The following is a 17719-nucleotide window of genomic DNA, read 5'->3' as shown; positions in this document are numbered from 1 at the left end:
CTATGATGTCCCTAGTTTTGGCCTGTATCAAACCCTTTGAGCCAAGCTACCCTGCATAGGTGCTGACCAAGATCACAATTGGCAGTATCCAAGGTCTCAACATAAGTGCTAACTAAGATCACAATCTACAATATCCAAGGTCCCATAAAACTTGTAGAACAAGCAAGCTTCCAATCTTCCCTCTCAATATCAATATTGAACTGCTTGCTAGCTCCAAGACGAATTCCACTCACTTTGCGTGAATCCTCGCACTTCCCAAGAATCCTCACAGGATTGTCCATGAACGAGCGTGTCCCTCAAGAGCCTCACACTCCGAGACATTTTTGGGTTCGGCATTTCATCGGACATCTGGCGGCCAACGACTACTGTACGGTTGTTTTTTGGGGGTTCGGCATTTCATCGGACAGCTGGCGGTCAACAACTCTGAGCTGGCACCAGCTAATGCAGAAGTAGGCAGTTGTTCGATTGACGGAGAAGGCGGAGGACGGAGGCTGGCCGGGGGTGATAGCGGATGAACGGAGGAGCTAGCAGAGCTTCCCTCCCTTCCTATCTCTCTTTCTTCGTCCACTCGGGGAAGAAGATGGACAAACGCGAACCATATGGGGATTTACCTTCCGATGTATGGAGAGGACGGAAGAGAGCTCAGGGCCGGAAGGGGGCTAGCCGGAGGTGCGGGCCGAGAGAGGGAGAGGAACGCAGCTTTTCTCTCCATCCTCTCTCTCTCTCTCTTCATCTTTCTCGCGGAGACAAAGGACGGACGCCATAGTGGTTTTCCAATATGGTGAAGAGAGGCCTCCAGTCCGAACTAACGGAACTTCTCCGTCTCCGCGTCGTTGTCGAGCCCATCCGGACGCTTCCGCAATCCGACGGTCCAGCTCGCGCGAAAGCTTACAACTTGAACCCACTCAAATAGCGAGCATGCGGATCCATGGGCCCCACCATATTCATGAATTCAACGCAGCCCGCACTTTGGGATTGAGAGAACGGGGAACGAATCTACCGCTTCTTTGGGATTGAGGTAGATCGGAAGTGCACCTTCCCATCCATCTAATCCCAAGGTAGACAAGCACCGGTGAAAAAGATATTCATATATTATATTAAACATCCACAATATTTACGTAATTCATGTATAAATCTGTGGGTATGATATGACATTTCAGATTTGTAGCCAAAAGATCCAAAAGAAAAAGAATCGCCACAGAGAGAGAGAGATTATACTGAAATGATAGCTCTCTCTCTCCCACTGTCACTCACCTCAGTAGCTGATCAGCTCGGTGGGAAAGACGGAAACAGAAGGCCATGAAATGACGTTTCGGATTTCAGAAGACGAGCCGCGACAAAAGTGATAACCATGAAGCGTCACTCACCCTGTTTTAAACCTTTCCTGTTGACATGCTTTGCGGAAATGGGAACACGAACAAGATTCTATCAGCTGCGAGAATTTTACCCCCGGTCGGGCAATGTTTGAATCTTTACCGCAGCTGATAAAAGGTACTTTGCATCACCTGCCTCGTTGCCTCGTTCTTTAGCGACAAAGCAATGCCGTAATGCACATCTAGCATGGTTGCTGCTTCGGGAATGATTCCATCGGACCAACCATTCATATAAAACCTTGAGATAGATGTAGTGTTATATGGGTAGTAAATGAAAGGGGTGTTTGATGCTTCTACTGCAAAACAGCCGTATTACTTGAACCAAGGAATAGTTATACCGGACTAGAATAAGTGAATAACTATTCCAAGGAGAGTTTCCTTAGCATAAAGGTGTCTTTTATACATTGTTTTTACTCTTTTTTCTGAAAAAAATCAACCAACAACTATTCTAAAAAGTGGAGCCAAACAAAAATATCATATCTCCTGGCATAACTATTCCCATGGGCATAACTTTTGCTATTTCCATTTTTCCTATTTCCATTTACTAATTAGTACTGATTTTTCAAACATTGTTATAAGTAAATTCGATCTTATTCTACATTTGACATTTATAATAGATTAGTACTGAAATTATTATAGTAGTATAATGCGCGCACTATATAGAATGACGTTCCTTGCGTAGTACATCAAATTTATATTACATCATAAGTGCTTTGATAGCACGATGCTGTAGCAGCCAGGTTCTTATAAGGAAAAAGCATATGGGTAGGGTCTTAGGCAGTATTAAACTACTAACTATGAAAATTCAATTGCTTGCCAATCAAAATTTTGGCTAGGCGTCATAATAACTAAACTTCAAAATTCCAAGTCCAAATAACTTGCGAAATCTAAAAATTCTTGAGTACATGGAAAAACAATGGAGCTGGCATTCCCATATTTAGAGGACAAGATAATTAATTTGGTACCACAAGGCATGTACACATACACGGGACTGCACTAGTTGTGGACTACAAGATTCCCTTCATGGGAGTGCATCCTTCATTAAATGCGGATGGCCGAATGCAGCAAGTGGAGGAAATAATGTGGCTTAGGTGATATGCTTCGAGGTATGCTTTCAGCTTACGATAGCCACTCTACCAAAGAATCTGAAATAAGAAAGGGTCCTTTTCCATCTACTTGTGCATGCTTTATCAAAGATTAATATCACGATATGTGATGCATACATGGATAGTCATATGCTTAGAGATATACATAAATTACATCCAAGCATATATGACTACGCATGCATGCATTACATATCATTATATATATATATATATATATGCGTGCATGCCTCGAGCTGCCTTCCTGGCAACTATTTGTATATGATATATACCTGCCAAGAAATCTTCCATTTGCAATTGTCTTTGTCCATCTACGTGCTTATATGAATCAAACATTGGTAAACAGATGTTATCAATATACGTACAGACGTTTTTTTTTGAAAGCAAAATGTGAATGGAAGATTCACATTAAAAACTGGATTCTAAGGCATGCAGCTTTGCTATTTTTTGGGAAATATACATAATAATATCCAGGCGCCTATGTGCTTTGGGGCTAGCGATCCTTGTCAGCTGCACCAACTCTCTTACCACACTACCATGGTGGGGTGCCCAGCAACATTATTGATCAAAACCTCAAAAGAAAAAAGAAAAAAAAAACCATATCAGACATGCGTTATGGTGTGGGATCGGCATTTCCCAAGCACAAAACAAGAGTACTGCAAAGGTTGGTCGGTCGGTTGTGGTGCATACACTGCCCTGTGGAAGACGGTGCGTGGGAATTAATGCAAGGCGCAGCGTCTTCCTCTTTCTCTTTGTACGCGCTGCTCCATCTGGGCCCCGCCAAGAGCGCGAGATTTTTGGCGGAGAAGATGGGTTGCCATCGTAACGGTCTCGGTCACCTACGATAGCGAAGGTTTTTGGTTTTTCTAATCTTTCCAAATACAAATACGCCCTCCGAACGACGAGGGCCTTTCACCGCGTGAAAAAAAACAAAAGGCTACGAATAACTTCGCAGGAACCATGCTGTGCACGCCATGAACAATACCCTTTCCATTGGTATCCTGGGTAGGTCCCGCCCATATATCTTTGCAGCCTTAGCTAATGGTCTGGTTTGTCCTCGTATAGCAACTTGCTGCCCAATGTTGCCTAAGGTGGAAAAAGAAGGGAGGATCAAAGAAAAAGAAAAGAAAATATTCATGTGGAGCGTTGAGAGTGTTTTGGAGTCTTCTGAGTCCTGATCGACTGGCATCGCTTTGCACACACTGAGACCCTGTCGAAAGTGACTCTTCATTGCCACCCCACAACTTCTCTCTCTTTCTCTGGTCATGAACACATAAGAGAACATAGCTGTGTGCTTGTCATGTTATAATATTATGTAGATGTTGTTCATCTTATCCTGTCTTCTTCACATGCATTCATCTATCGCATGCTCGTCACTTTTTTGGTTACCTTATCAATCTACCTATCTATCTATCTTCCCTTTTGCGGTTTGTGTTCTTTCTTTTTCTTTTATATATTAATCTTTGTACAGTACCATTATGCAAAGGGCATCCTACTGTGGAGCTTGTTAGCACCTCGCACGTGGTATCTCTATAGTATTCCATACTATATCAACTTTATCAATGCGTACATATTCTTATGCATGTACAAAGCTCAGTGTTGCGATTAATATTTCTATCTATTAGAAAGAGAAAGATATCTTATGATATGATAAGTATATCTATCCTAAGTATATATCATAAACTTATAATTTATTATATTGAACTGAAATCAGAAGTCAGATCTTATGGTGGTTCAGATCTTTTGCCTGTTCCTGTATATCTTTTCTTTCTGCGGATATGGAGGTTGGTGATAATACTATCCTTCTAAAATTACTAAAATTATAATTTCAAACCATAGGTACCCTAGAGCAATAGATCTGTTCATTTTATTTCATATGGTCGCCGGATTTTCTTATAATTTTTTTATTAGAGAGAGTATCGACTTTTTAATCAGTTTTTATATCTGAAGTAGAATAATTCTAGCATATTTTTTTATAACTAAGTCCTATTTTGAATATAATTTTGTATAGAGTTTAATACTTGAATTAAACTTAGGGGTCATGTCCTATATATATATGTATAGCATCTAATACATTGTATGGGGAGCCATTTGAGATATTAATAAAATTTTGGTAACCACCTTCTTCACCAAATGAAGGATTCTTCAATCCAGTTTATATCTATTTATATAGTGATCCTTGAAGTATAATTCCGGTGATCAAATCACTCCTTGCCTTTGTCATTCTTCTCAATTCATAAAGAAAATGCTTATTATAAATGATAAAATGATTGGTGAAAATTAAAGCATCTGCATTCTTTCCAAATATACATTGAAGATGAGGTTAGCTTATTATGATAAGCCTTTTGTGAAACCATATGCTAAACAATCTATTAGATACTGTTGTAGGGGCATACTCTAAAGTTGTTTCGCTTCCATGTCTACTATCTAAACCATATTTTAAAACCTATATAAGTAGGATAGCTTAATTAGAAGAACATTCCATATCTTGAATTCTTCCAAAATGGAGAAAAATATGTGATTCAAAAGATTTTGCCTCATTGCTCGAAGAAGAGCTCTCATTTTTTAGTTAATCATTTGCCATTTGCTCCTTACTCCAAACCAACCCCCAAAGGAGGATAAAATAATAATAATAAAAAAAAATCACTACTCCTGTCATGTTGCCCCATTTTAATTTTCCAATCATTTGCAGTCGATATCATGAATAAACCTTGCTAAAGTACCAAAGATGCATGTTCCACTGGGATATTCTTTATTTGCTTGCTACTTGAAGAAGCAGGGTTCGATGGGTTAATTCCCGTAAATAAAGTGTGTGCGCGTGTGTTGGGGGGTGGGTTGATATTCAAATCCCAAAAAAAATTCAGGACATTCAGTAGTCTTCTAAATTTTAGGCTTGGGTGTAAACCATATATATATAGACCCCCTGTCCTATGAAAATAGGACTTAAACTGTATCCTAGTGAACTCCATCTCTGTATACTTCTACTCATCATAAGTTGATAGTATATATAACACTTGCTCATCATTCAAGGTGTTTATTTTCATTTTTGACTTTAATTTTTCTATCTAGATGATAAGAAAAGCATTCAGATCAAGTGATAAATCTGAACAAAACACCATAAGAAGTTTGTCACACTTAGTTCGCTTGGAGAAATTGAAGATAAATAAAGGGCTTATCTGTAAACATTCATTCATCAGACACATGGCCTTCACTTGCTTTTCAGACATTTTAGGATCTGGCATACTGTACATTAATGTTATAATGCATGTTATAATTCCTTCCAATTCACATTTCTCTTTTAAATTCAATAAATTAATCAAGGTCCCATGTTGTTAAATTATGGATTGATATTATGGAAGGCCAGTGGTCTAAGAATTGAAAGTGATATCAGAAAGTAACTGATAAGTAGAACAGCGGTCAAGAGATTGACAAAAATTGAAGAATCACTAGACAGAAGTACAGGATATCTTAGAAATGCATTACCAAATGGAACTAAACTGGAAACCTAATATTCTCTTTCTCTCTCTCTCTCTGGAGAGTTGGCCAATGGGTTTATTGGCAAGCATGAGCCTGCTGTTTATGCAAATGTCTCGTTGAAGAAAATGTTTGAATAATTTTACTAGTTTGATGGGTATTCTTAGAGGTGAAATTTGAACTTACTACACATCCAATCACCAAGTGCTTAAACATTATCCTCTTTCCACAAAATAAATTCTAGTATACAGGACCATTAATATAGTGATCTTAGGATTACAACCTCATACTTTGACTTGTAAAGTTCAAAAATAAATATAGCAGAACCTCATGGCAATATAAGCTTCTCAATAGAAACGCTGAGGTTTTTGGCCACCTGGTGCAGCAATAGCATCATCAAGCTTTACTTGTTTATTACCATTGAGATTCAGCCCAAAATGGATGTGAGGAAAATGTGCCCACTGCAATGATCCAAAAAGTTATGTAGTTCTAACTATTCAAAAAAAAGGGAATTTTACAATACAAATATCCATATATAAGAGAAAATAAGTAGTAGTTCAGCCTAGATAGTCCATGAATTGATTAAATAAGCTTTGATCATCCAATGGACATGAGTTAATAAATAGCTAGTGGACAGACGGACATCTGATGAATCCCACTTCGGAAGTTTGAAACTGTCCCAAAAATCATAAATGAACTTCTGAGTTTTATAATTAAGATGGTAAAAGTTATGGTTGAACGGGAATAATGGCATACGTACATTTTGATTTTAGAGTTTCCGTTTTAAAGTAAGCCAGAGATACAATACTTTGATGCAGTCGTAGACTTTTCTATAAAGTATTAGTAAACTCTGAAATTTCAGATAAAAAACATTAAATTTGAATGAGAGTTGTGGCAGAAAATTGTACATTGAACTTAATAGTGGGAAATTCAGTGTATGGCAACTATAAAATGACTTTAGTGCAGTGGTCCTGAATAGAATTAATAGAATAGACTCCAGAAATTTATTTTCTATTTTTTGTTGTCCTCTATTTCTTTATTAGCATTAAAGGTTGTTTTTCATTATCTTGTAGACTACTGCTACACTAGCATCATATGTTATTTCCCCGTTAAGGTGCATTTATTTGAAGAGTTCTGCATAATGGGATGTTGATGTCAGATGGTTAGAGTCTGAACCTTTGCATTGTCATGCAGTGTACTTCTCATATTTTCCTAACAGAACTCTTTTCAAATCATTGTAAGAAAAATGTGAGTAGAGCATAGATGGCCTCTGCCTGGCTAGAATAACTCCTTTTTGACCACTGTAGTAGTTCACCAGAAGACAGATCGAAAGGACTTTCCTCATCAACTTTAAATTGTTAAAAATATGATAACGGTAATCATTCTAATTATGTGAAAATATTTTCTTTTTAAGGTTATTCTATGCATAGACGGAAGGAAGTGTCCTGTTATTCATTTTTATTTCTGGATGCTGTGGTGTTGATGGGATAAGCTCTAAAGATACTGGAGGATTACATGAAAGTATTGGAGGATATTCACCTAAAATTCAAGATAGTAGGAGCATATTAAATGCATCCGTAGTGAGAATTCAGATGTTTGATTGGCTATATATCCTATAATGGGTTCTGATGCTTTATTTTCTGTATTGTCATACATAAAACTTGAGAGGTAGGAAGAAATATCACAGAATTGGTACAAGGTGGGTATAACATAAAATGCTTTCAAGGTGTCAGGTGCTCATGAAGTATTCATGAGAGGACTTCTTATGTGAGATAAGGCTTGATATCACTCTCTTTCTAATGATTTGATTATCGAACTTTAAAAGGCTAGAGGTGGAGGCAAATATATGCACCGTCAGTAATATTTTGAATTGAGCCATTTGCCTTCACCAAAGATTAGGTAGCTCAAGGAGGTAAAGCCCCCGCTAATTAACTTTAAAACTAAGAGTATAGCAAAGGAAAATAAGTCATTTGAGTTTTAATTCTAAAAAGATTATCTCATTTGTTTAAGTTAAATAAATGATTTCTGATGACTTACATGAATTTCACTACCTCAAAAATTATTTGTAGGTTATATCTAACTTTGAATAGATTTACGTGTCAATGCTAATCCATAGCAGAAGGCTCAAAAAAGCTTTTAAGCTTTGCCTCAAGGTGTAAACTTTTAACATATAGGTTTGACATTTCTAAAAGGATGCTGATTAGGACTAAAATATTCGTAGTGGAGAACAAGAAGTGCACTATTCTTTTACTGTTAAGTAAACTCTTTCTATAGAGGGAACTAAGTTATGGGTTGTGTAAACTTTTGGAAGATTGCCATTTCGTTAGTCAATTATATTCCGGTTGGATCATAACTGCAGCAGAAATTTAAGATATACTAAGTACATGCCTATGCAATATTGTTTTGTCAACATTTTTATAGATTGGATTATCATATATTATTGGAATGAAGCAAACATTTTGTTGATAGCTAATTAATATCAACTACGAGTTTTTAAAACAGTAAAATATTGTTAAAGAAAAGAATACAAAAAAAGAAACAAGATCTTCCTCATAAATAGAAGCACTGAGAAAGAATATATAAAAATATTCACCAGGAAAAAGTGAAAAGTTAATTATTATATATGAAGTTGTATATTACACCTAGTGAAAAAAAATAATGGCCCTAAATATATAGATTAAATTTTCTCAAGATTTTTTATTTTGTTTAATATGATTGATTAAATACTCTCTTAGACTTAAATTACCCAACTTGGCTCTACTAACATGGTTTTCTAAGTTATTAAACTTATTCATGTTCTACCTCATCTTATCATATGCAGTATACATTAACCTTCAATTTCATATTTTAATTAAGATCTAGTAACATGATTTTGAACACTTACATTCTTTGCTGCAGTGCTGAAAGCTTCCCTATGGCTAATGTCTGGATTGTTAGCCTTTATCCTTTGTATCTCTTCTCTGTAAGGAAAAAGAATAAATATATATTGTTGACAAGAAAAGTACAATATCCAGCTTAACTTCATCTTGTTATGTAATGACTTTGGGGATCCTGACGAGTAAAAATTGGACTCCTAGAAAACTAGGTTACATATGTAAAACTTACTTGATAAACCTGTTGTATGCAGAAGGAACACGCTGTCTCTTCTCCGGGGCTGGTTTGGGAAGAAAAAGTAGGAAACGAAAGGATTAAGATCATCAGTCATTTCTAACAATTGCTTATCGAATACTGTAATTTGCTGATTTCAGCAATACCGTCTACTCATTAGGGAAAAAAAGGAAAAAGGAAAAATAGGTCTTGATTTGAAAGTTAAACTGATAACATATTTTTTCCATATACATAAGCAGAAAACTCTAAAAGATTATGTAGATATATAGAGGCAAAAGTTGTTACATTAAAAAAATTTCTATTTTATAGAGAATTTTTTTGTTCCCTCAATAAGCATGTTTGGAGTCAGTATACAAATCTCTCTCTCTCTCTCTCTCTCTCTCTCTCTCTCTGTTTTTTCTTTTTTTCAATTAGCCTATCAAGATAATTCTTTAGCAATTTTTTTGCTGCTAAAAGGCCTACATATATGCATGCAACCATTTGCTTTTCAGGAAACACAAATCCACCACATATGCAGACAAATACGTCTGAACATGTGAACACACATAAACACATACCCAGATGTATGCACACACATATGTACACATACTTCAAACAGAAGTACATAAATTTTCTTGGGGCAGAGAAAGATAAGTATAAGCTTGGATGTTCATGTAATGTATGTATATACATACATATGATCGTATTCCTATGAATGTGAAATGCATGTCTCCTTATGCATTTGCAAGTGCTTCTGTGCTTACACACGTGCATATGCACCTACATTCAGTAGTGGACAACATAAAATGTTGAAATCCATGAACAATAAACATAAGAAATTTGTGTCAATATGCAAACTTGTCCTGATCAAGTCATCAACAATACAACGATCCAGTGGTAGTATTATTTATGAAACTCAGATATGAAGGACTTAGAGAGGCTTGGCTTACGACGTATTGGTAGCGTTTGCTGTTGATCATTCAGCATTGAGTACATTAGAGAAGTCCTGCTGCATTTGGATGATGATCCACACTCCACACGTTGATCTTCGGACCCCACATTGTGAGCCTGAAGTTGCTCTCCCACCAAATGAAATAATGATTTTAGCAGAGTTTAGCTTTGTCTTCTAATGTACAAGAAGGCTTTGGTTGAAACAATCACTTCAAAATAGAATAAAAATCACATTTTTATTTTACCATTTTCACTGTGCTATGACCACTATGATAAAGAAAGCCATTCTTATGCTTTTCATATTACTAGAAGGATGTATCCTACTTACCTTAAACTCAAGAAGTGTCAGTGGATTTCTTTATTATTATCAAGATTTCTCTTTTTGCATTTAAACCAATAGTAATGCGTTCAATAAAATGAAGTCATTTTGGGTCCTCGTATTATATCCTAAATATATGGATAAATGAGATAAAATATAATTAATGAACTAAATTAACAACAACACTCTTATTAAAACATCGTCTAGTGGAGAGAAGCAAGGTCTAAAGCATTGGATTGTTTACAAACTTAATCATAAGCAAGTAGCCTTAACAATTTTCAGAAATTTATTCTTTTAATTTAGAAAATAAAGAGAACCCCATAATTAGAGTAGGGATGAGGATGGCAAGGGATATTTTAACCTGAATTTCTTGAAGAGGGACTGTTTGAAGCAAACCACTCATGTTTACATACAGCAGATTAGTACAATGCCCGCATCTGACAGTTACAACGTTGAGCAAATTGTTGCCTGGGACACTAACCTGAATCATCATGATAGTGGAATGGAAAACAATAAAAAATTAGTTTTAATTTGACTTCCAAATTTAGTTTTTGGCACAAACTTCAGCTTATACACACACACACACACACACACACACACACACACACACTTTACGTTATATGTTATGGATATGCATTCTACAGAAAATACAAGTTTAAAAGTCCTTTGTCGTATATCTACTAAAATTCATAACAAATTCTACAAATTCACCCTTGCAGCACTAATAATCTATCAACAAAATTACATTCGTATTCCTTATTTATGATTTACTGAAATAACAAGCTACTTGTGAGCATAAGCTGATATGAAAAACTTATTAAACTACATGGAGAATCAGTAGTATCATTCAGTCTCAGAAGCTTAGGTTTTGATACTCTGAACCCAAATTTACTATTGTATTTTTACAAGTAGGAGGGAAAAAAATAAAATGTAGTGAAGGAGAACAAGAATATGAAAAATAAAGGCTAAAAAGAGCTGGGGTAGTTGTGGAGGGGATAGCATTTGTGTAGAATAACAAGAGGAAACGGAGAAGCGATTTGAAGAGCTGCGAGAGGAATAAAGAAACACGATCTTTCTCAGAGGGAGAAAAAAACCGGGAAGAATGAAAAGGAAAGATGATAAGAAAGAGACTGAAACCAAGTTGGGTTTCCAACTGTTGGTTAATAAACGGATAAGTAATAAAGAAAGAAATTACGAAGGAAAAATAGTTCATTGGCAAAGGATGGACGGTTGGTTAATAACAATATGGGCGTTTTTTATTTTTTTTATACAAGGGTGGTATCTCAACTTTCTAAAATATCACCCTTTAACAATTATAATTGAATTGAAATTCCTTTTCTAGTGTTTTCTTTATGAGTTCAAGAGATCGAGGACCTATAGGACTCTTTCTCTGGAAAGGCAGCAAGTGTACACCCCCTACTCATTAGCGTATACGATCTCCTTACATGAGTGAGAGGCTCTGACTAAAAAGAAGAGGGGGAAAAGGCTGCTTCTTTGAATAGCAGCATCTTTTTCTGCTAAAAGCCTCAAGCCATCCATCTCCCCTCTCCTCTCTGCACGCTCTTGACCCATTTCACTTCTGACTGCTCCAAAGTTAATGAACGCATGTAAAAAGCCATAACAACATCAAGAAAGAGAGAGGAAAAGGACATGACCGCAGACCCACTTACGCACCTCTCAAGATGGTAGAGAGAGAGAGAGAGATCCAAAATGTAAGCTCACTGGTTTTGAAGAATAAACTGGAAACTCTAAAACAAAGGAAAGGGTACACAACTTCAACACTTGTGGTAAAGCAAGTGAGGGATTTTGAGAAATATTGGTCAACCAAACTCTCAAAAGAATGCTAAAGGAGGGGCAAACAGAAGGATGTCTAAAGAGAAGAATCTTCGGTAGAATACAAAGGATTGTTTACCATGTGATAAAATCTATTAATTTTTTTATTGATGACTATAAAGGGAATTATGTGATAAAATCTATTGTTTATTTGATAGAGTTCTGAAACTGGGTATGATTTTACACTTAAACAAAACCCATGATACACAGGAGAGCCTCCACAATCAAATTGTCATCCTGTTTCCTCCAATCTTTAACTAGATAGCTCAAAGATAGAAACTTCTCTCAATTCTTCAAAGCTAAAAATGCTGTCTTGACGATTTGAACATCAATGATTAGTAAGAAAAGATGTTGGACTGAAACTTGTTTAACTCAGAAAATGCAACATGTTCTGGTATAAAGAACAAACATATAACAACTGTAGGGGTATCTTTCAAACATATAACAACTTTCTTAACTATTAATGTTAACCGTTCCCTTGTATAAATATCTTGCCATTTTTGCTCAGATGCTTGTGTGCGATTCTCTTTAACAACAACAAACTTCAAAAAGTTATCCCTAGAAAGTTGGTTAAATTGAAGAGATGACATCTGCTAAACAAAAAACCACATAGGCAAGTGCCAAGATCACCATCCATACTGCGAATTTGAACCTCACCCATGGGTTAATTACAATTTAGAAATTGAGACTAGATTGCCTTGTAGTCCAAGTGGTTGCCTACAAACAAGCCATATCATCTGCTAAAGCATGGGATATATTCATGCAGGAAATTAAGTTATTATCACATGAGATCTTTTCGAGAAAATCTGCTATAGCCTTGATGGAACACCTGATGTAAGATAGTTAACTCACTTCGTCCACGCTTGGTATTGTACTAAGAAAATCACCTTCTCTAGCATCTATGGGGTAACTGCATCCCAAAATGACCAAGGCCTGCCTCAATCTCCATATGAACTGATTCGGCAAGACCAAAAGTCTAACCAAATTATATGATCGCTCGTTTTTTTCCAAAGCGCTTCAAGTTAAGAGCACAATTACCTAAATTATCTCCCGGAAACTGTGAAATAATTCGAAGTAATGAACAATTAAGCTAGTTTCTAGGACCTAGGTACTGTAATCCAATTTTCAAAACATACGGTATCACAAACACTACGAAAACCTAACAAAATGAAAAAAATAACGTTCACCTGAAAATTCAGAATGATCTGCAAGTGCTAATGACTCTTGATCGATCCAGACTTTGATAAAGCCAAGTACGAGTGAGAGAGAAGAGAGAGAGAGAGAGAGAGAGAGAGAGAGAGGAAAGAGGTATGATCGATACCGCGAGGATGGTATTGCAGAAGTTACAGTGGACGTAGCAAACATGCTCGGTGGTGATTTGCGCCGACATTTTCCGATCTCCGGAGCCAAAAAGGGGCCCTTGTACATGCGCCGAAGAAGAAGAGGAAGCAGTAGAGGATTGAAGTTACGATGATGGCTTCGTATATAATATGAAATAAGAGCTTATTTATTCCCTCACTTTTTTTTTCTCTTTTGTCTGTTTTCTTTTGTTTTGGTTTTGAGGGGATTTGGTTGGGAGGGATGCTAAAGGGACGGTGCGGGATGAAAAAACCAGGGTGGGGGCAACAGTTTGGGAGTGGTGGGGAGAGAAGGTGGAAAGGGTATGATTGAATGAATGAGTGGGTAGGAGTCTATTTACTCGCTCTTTCTCAACAACATGTGGGGTTGGGGAGAAGATATAAATGTGAGGGGGAGGGAGAGAGAGAGCGAGAGATGTCAAAACTCCGGTGACTTCATCTTAACTTCCTTAAGATGAAGTCACCGAAATACCCTCCTCAGCAGGCCACAAAAAAAAAAAAAAAGGCAGCGTTTTAGCAAGTGATATAGGTAAGGATATATAATTGACAGATTAGTCTGTCTAATTACTTCATATAGATTTTTTTTTTTTTTTTGTCAAAAGTACCTTCATATCTGCTTTATAATTTGTGCATACATTTTCAATCTGTTTTAGTTAGAAACATTAAGCTGCGAATGAAGCAAGCTATCAAGAAAACTCTAGGCTTGCAAAACGACTAGAAGCTCAAGAAATTTGACGGAGCTTATTTTACATTAGCAGTTTCATATAACAAGTAAGACCCGAAGCATGTCTCGGTTCATTTACTGCCCTAGGTAACATTGGCTGTCAATCATAGTTTGGGGGGGGAGGGTACTTTTTTTTCATTTTTTTTAAAGAATAGGAGCCAATGTTTATATTGTTTCTCATCTTTGCTGTTTGCCATGGTGATATGACAAGTCACAGGTACATGTTAACTGTATACACGGGCAGACTTTGGGAACGTTAGCATTAGGTCATCAGTAAGGTATTCAAGGTAGACGATTCGCCAGAAAATCTTTGTTTGTTTATGGTCTCGCCACTTGGGGTGGACAAATCAGAAGACCCATGCACAGAATCAAGGGGTCATAATTTTCACCAGCTCATAGATTGAAATCATCTATTACTGATTGTAACGTGCTTGAACAAAATATATATCCAACTGGTTCACAACCTTAAAAACTTATTTTGGTTGGGCACCTAATTTTCTAACAATGCATAGTTCATTTATGTTTTTCATGCAAAGTTCATTAATTTATGTATTCAAAGAGTTAATTCGACCAATCAAATAGTATTGACAATGAACTTACCAGGTATCTAGGCTGAGTTTTATATTACCACCATTCAAAAAAGAGACGTAACAACAAAAACAAGAAGAAAGAAATATGGAAGCTGGGATTAGAACCAGGGTCGTGAGAGGCTTGACAGTAACACGAGCTAGTCTAGAGAGCCCCTACCAGTGTCACATTCAGAACAGATCTATCTGCAAGTGCCGACATCAAACTACTCTAGCTACCTTGGTTGCGCCTGGTTTACGTCCAACCAAAATTATCCATCAGTAATATACTCTGTAATTTTTCTCAAAGGTGGCAGCCTGGCAGGTTCAAACAAATTGGTACGTACTAGCTGTACACTAACTCGCATCCTACCAAAACTCATGAAAGTAGAGAGTACTATATCTTTTCTTTTACTAATCGTACATATATTTACAACAGGATACTACTTTTACATCTCAAATGCCTAGTTTGTTCCTTGTTACCTTCATATTGTGTGTTATGTTTCTCAGCATTTCCTACTTTCTTTCACCGCAGGAAAATGGTCATTTACCGATAAACAAAATCCATTGGTACATGCTAAAAAACCATCAACGTTAGTAAAAAAAAGGATTATACCAAAGAATCGTGTATCCATTGGTATAGACAACAATATCGCCATAGGCTTCTAGCTATGGATTTTTGTACGTTAGTATAAGTATGTGCGATTTACCAACAATTTGTTCTTCTGTAGGTTGCATTGCCTACAATTCCTTTTCTATAGCTAAAAATTTTACCTATGACTTTGCTTCTATAGCTAAAAAAATTTTTTATGTTATTTTTTGTAGGTAAAGCTTTCCTTACGATTTATTTCCGTAGGTAAAACCTTTTAAGTGTTTCTTCATATCTTTTACTACAGATAAAACTGTAGGTATAGATCCTTTTTGCCTTTTTAATTCAAGATTTTGATAGGATTTAGATACACTAAATACTTGTTTTGTACATTACAATAGTTTTAATCTAGTTAAAATTATCAAACACATGCAACCATAAAAATTAAGAATATATTCCATTAAATCAAAATATAGAGCTTAATTTATGTAACTACGAATGGCTATAACCATGTTTTTAACATCCAAGCATCCACATGTTCAACTCAAATTTATAATTACTTAAGTCCAAACATAGTAGGTTATAATATTAAAACTCAAAAACATTGCATAGAAACTATCATTTTAAATTCTCATTTGCCCTGAATATACTAACAAACAAAAATTTGTCAGGACAATATCTTAAAACTATTGAAAAATTTATATGTAAAAAGATAAAATATAAATTGTTAAGGTTAATAAACTTACCATCTTCGTATCATGGATATAATGACTCAAACGTAAGGAGCATCCTACGGGGAATCATTTGGAGCACTCGTAGCATCTGGCTTCTATTAACAATAGAGAAAGATAAATTACATAATTCACAATCTTCATCATAATTGAAAACTTCAAATCAACTAAATTTATATAATACCTATCGATTTTTTTAATGATATGCTGCATGTAAGATCTGCTCATTAGTAAACCATTTCTACAATAGTGCTACAAGATCAGAAACAATTTCACCTATGCCTCAAATTTTATCCTTCATTTCTCGAACCTCTTGAACATGCACAAATCTAGATGATGAAGCATCATTTTTTTTTATACATATCTTTCCCATACATCACACCTATCATTCTTCTCGGTTCCTTTTACTTTAGAATCATGCAATACTAGGATGGATCCGTCTTCCTGCTGGATAACTGTGACTGCAATTGCATTGCAAGCCATGATATATAGTGTCATTGTCTAATAGGGGTTTTGAAACTATATAGGTGCATGAGTTGGAGTATAGGATTGGGGTTGATGTTGGATCCTAATTTTTATGAAATTTATCATAAGATCTGTATTAGCTAATACTTAAGGATAAAATGACATTATGTAACATAGAATTTAGTTAACCTAGGATCTATGTATACTAATCCATTATTTGGAGCTCTTTTTATACCTACTAAAGTTTAGTGATAATGAGTTTTGAACCTATATTTTGAATGAATGAATTTATATACCGAAGTTGTCCAAGTCTTCCAACGTAAACAATTTTTCAGTTAGCTGAAAATTAAAAGAACATGCAATGATTTCTTTTCAGCCAGATTGGGGCATACATTTAACAATCTCCCACTTGCACTAAAGCCAATCAGCCATATATCTAAGTCCCATCTTCTCAAGGTGGGCTTCAGTCTTTTGCTGACTTAGCTGCTTAGTGAACGAGTCCTCCATATTGTCCACAGAGTCTACTCTCTATACCTCGACATATTTCTTATCGAGGTAGTCGCGTATGAGGTGAAAGTGTCGCTTTATGTGCTTGGACTTCTGATGAGACCTAGGCTCCTTAGACCGAGCTATGGCGCCATTGTTATCGCAGTAGAGTATTTGTTGCCCAGATAGATAACCCAAGAGGGGGGGTGAATTGGGTTTTAAAATAATTAATGCAATTAAAAGGTTTGTGAATAACTAATTAATACTTTTTGAAAGTGGATTAATTAGATGTTATGTGCAGTGAATGAAGTGAAAGTAAGAGATAACAAAGCAATCACAAACACAAGGAATTTATAGTGGTTCGGAGCTAACCCTTGCTCCTACATCCACTCCCCAAGTCTCACTTGGGAATTCACTATAACCCCTCGGATTACAGCCGGTTGTTTTACAAGCTCACAACCTAACTTGTTGTTTTACGAGATCACAACGAACTCGATCGGTTTTCCCAGGCTCACCGACTAGAACCACCCGATTGTTTTTCCGGGATCACAATCAAACCCTTACACGTTGGTTTCAACCTAGGCTCACCAACAAACCTTTACACCCTTGATTCAATCCCCTGATTGAATCAAGTAAGGAACAAATGGTTTGAACAAAAGA

The 17719-nt window shown here is 36.2% G+C and overlaps 1 protein-coding gene across 1 annotated transcript; it reads right to left on the bottom strand.

Annotated features, from left to right (window-relative positions):
- Nucleotides 1–6155: 6155 nt before the first annotated feature.
- LOC103697952 (protein YABBY 2-like) lies at nucleotides 6156–13851 on the bottom strand. Its single transcript, XM_008779898.5, has 6 exons — nucleotides 13462–13851; nucleotides 10669–10788; nucleotides 9988–10105; nucleotides 9056–9104; nucleotides 8835–8910; nucleotides 6156–6411 (listed from the first exon to the last, which is right to left on the bottom strand). The coding sequence occupies exons 1-6, from the start codon at nucleotides 13528–13530 to the stop codon at nucleotides 6298–6300; spliced, it is 546 nt and encodes a 181-aa protein (XP_008778120.2). The 5' UTR covers nucleotides 13531–13851; the 3' UTR covers nucleotides 6156–6297.
- Nucleotides 13852–17719: the final 3868 nt, after the last annotated feature.

Source organism: Phoenix dactylifera, chromosome 9 (genome assembly GCF_051530095.1).
Source record: "Phoenix dactylifera cultivar Ajwa chromosome 9, Ajwa_hap1_PhDact_Kaust_v1.1, whole genome shotgun sequence".
Classification (NCBI taxonomy): domain Eukaryota; kingdom Viridiplantae; phylum Streptophyta; class Magnoliopsida; order Arecales; family Arecaceae; genus Phoenix; species Phoenix dactylifera.
The sequence above is the reverse complement of the archived record's forward strand: the minus strand, read 5'-3'. Positions and strand labels throughout refer to the sequence as shown.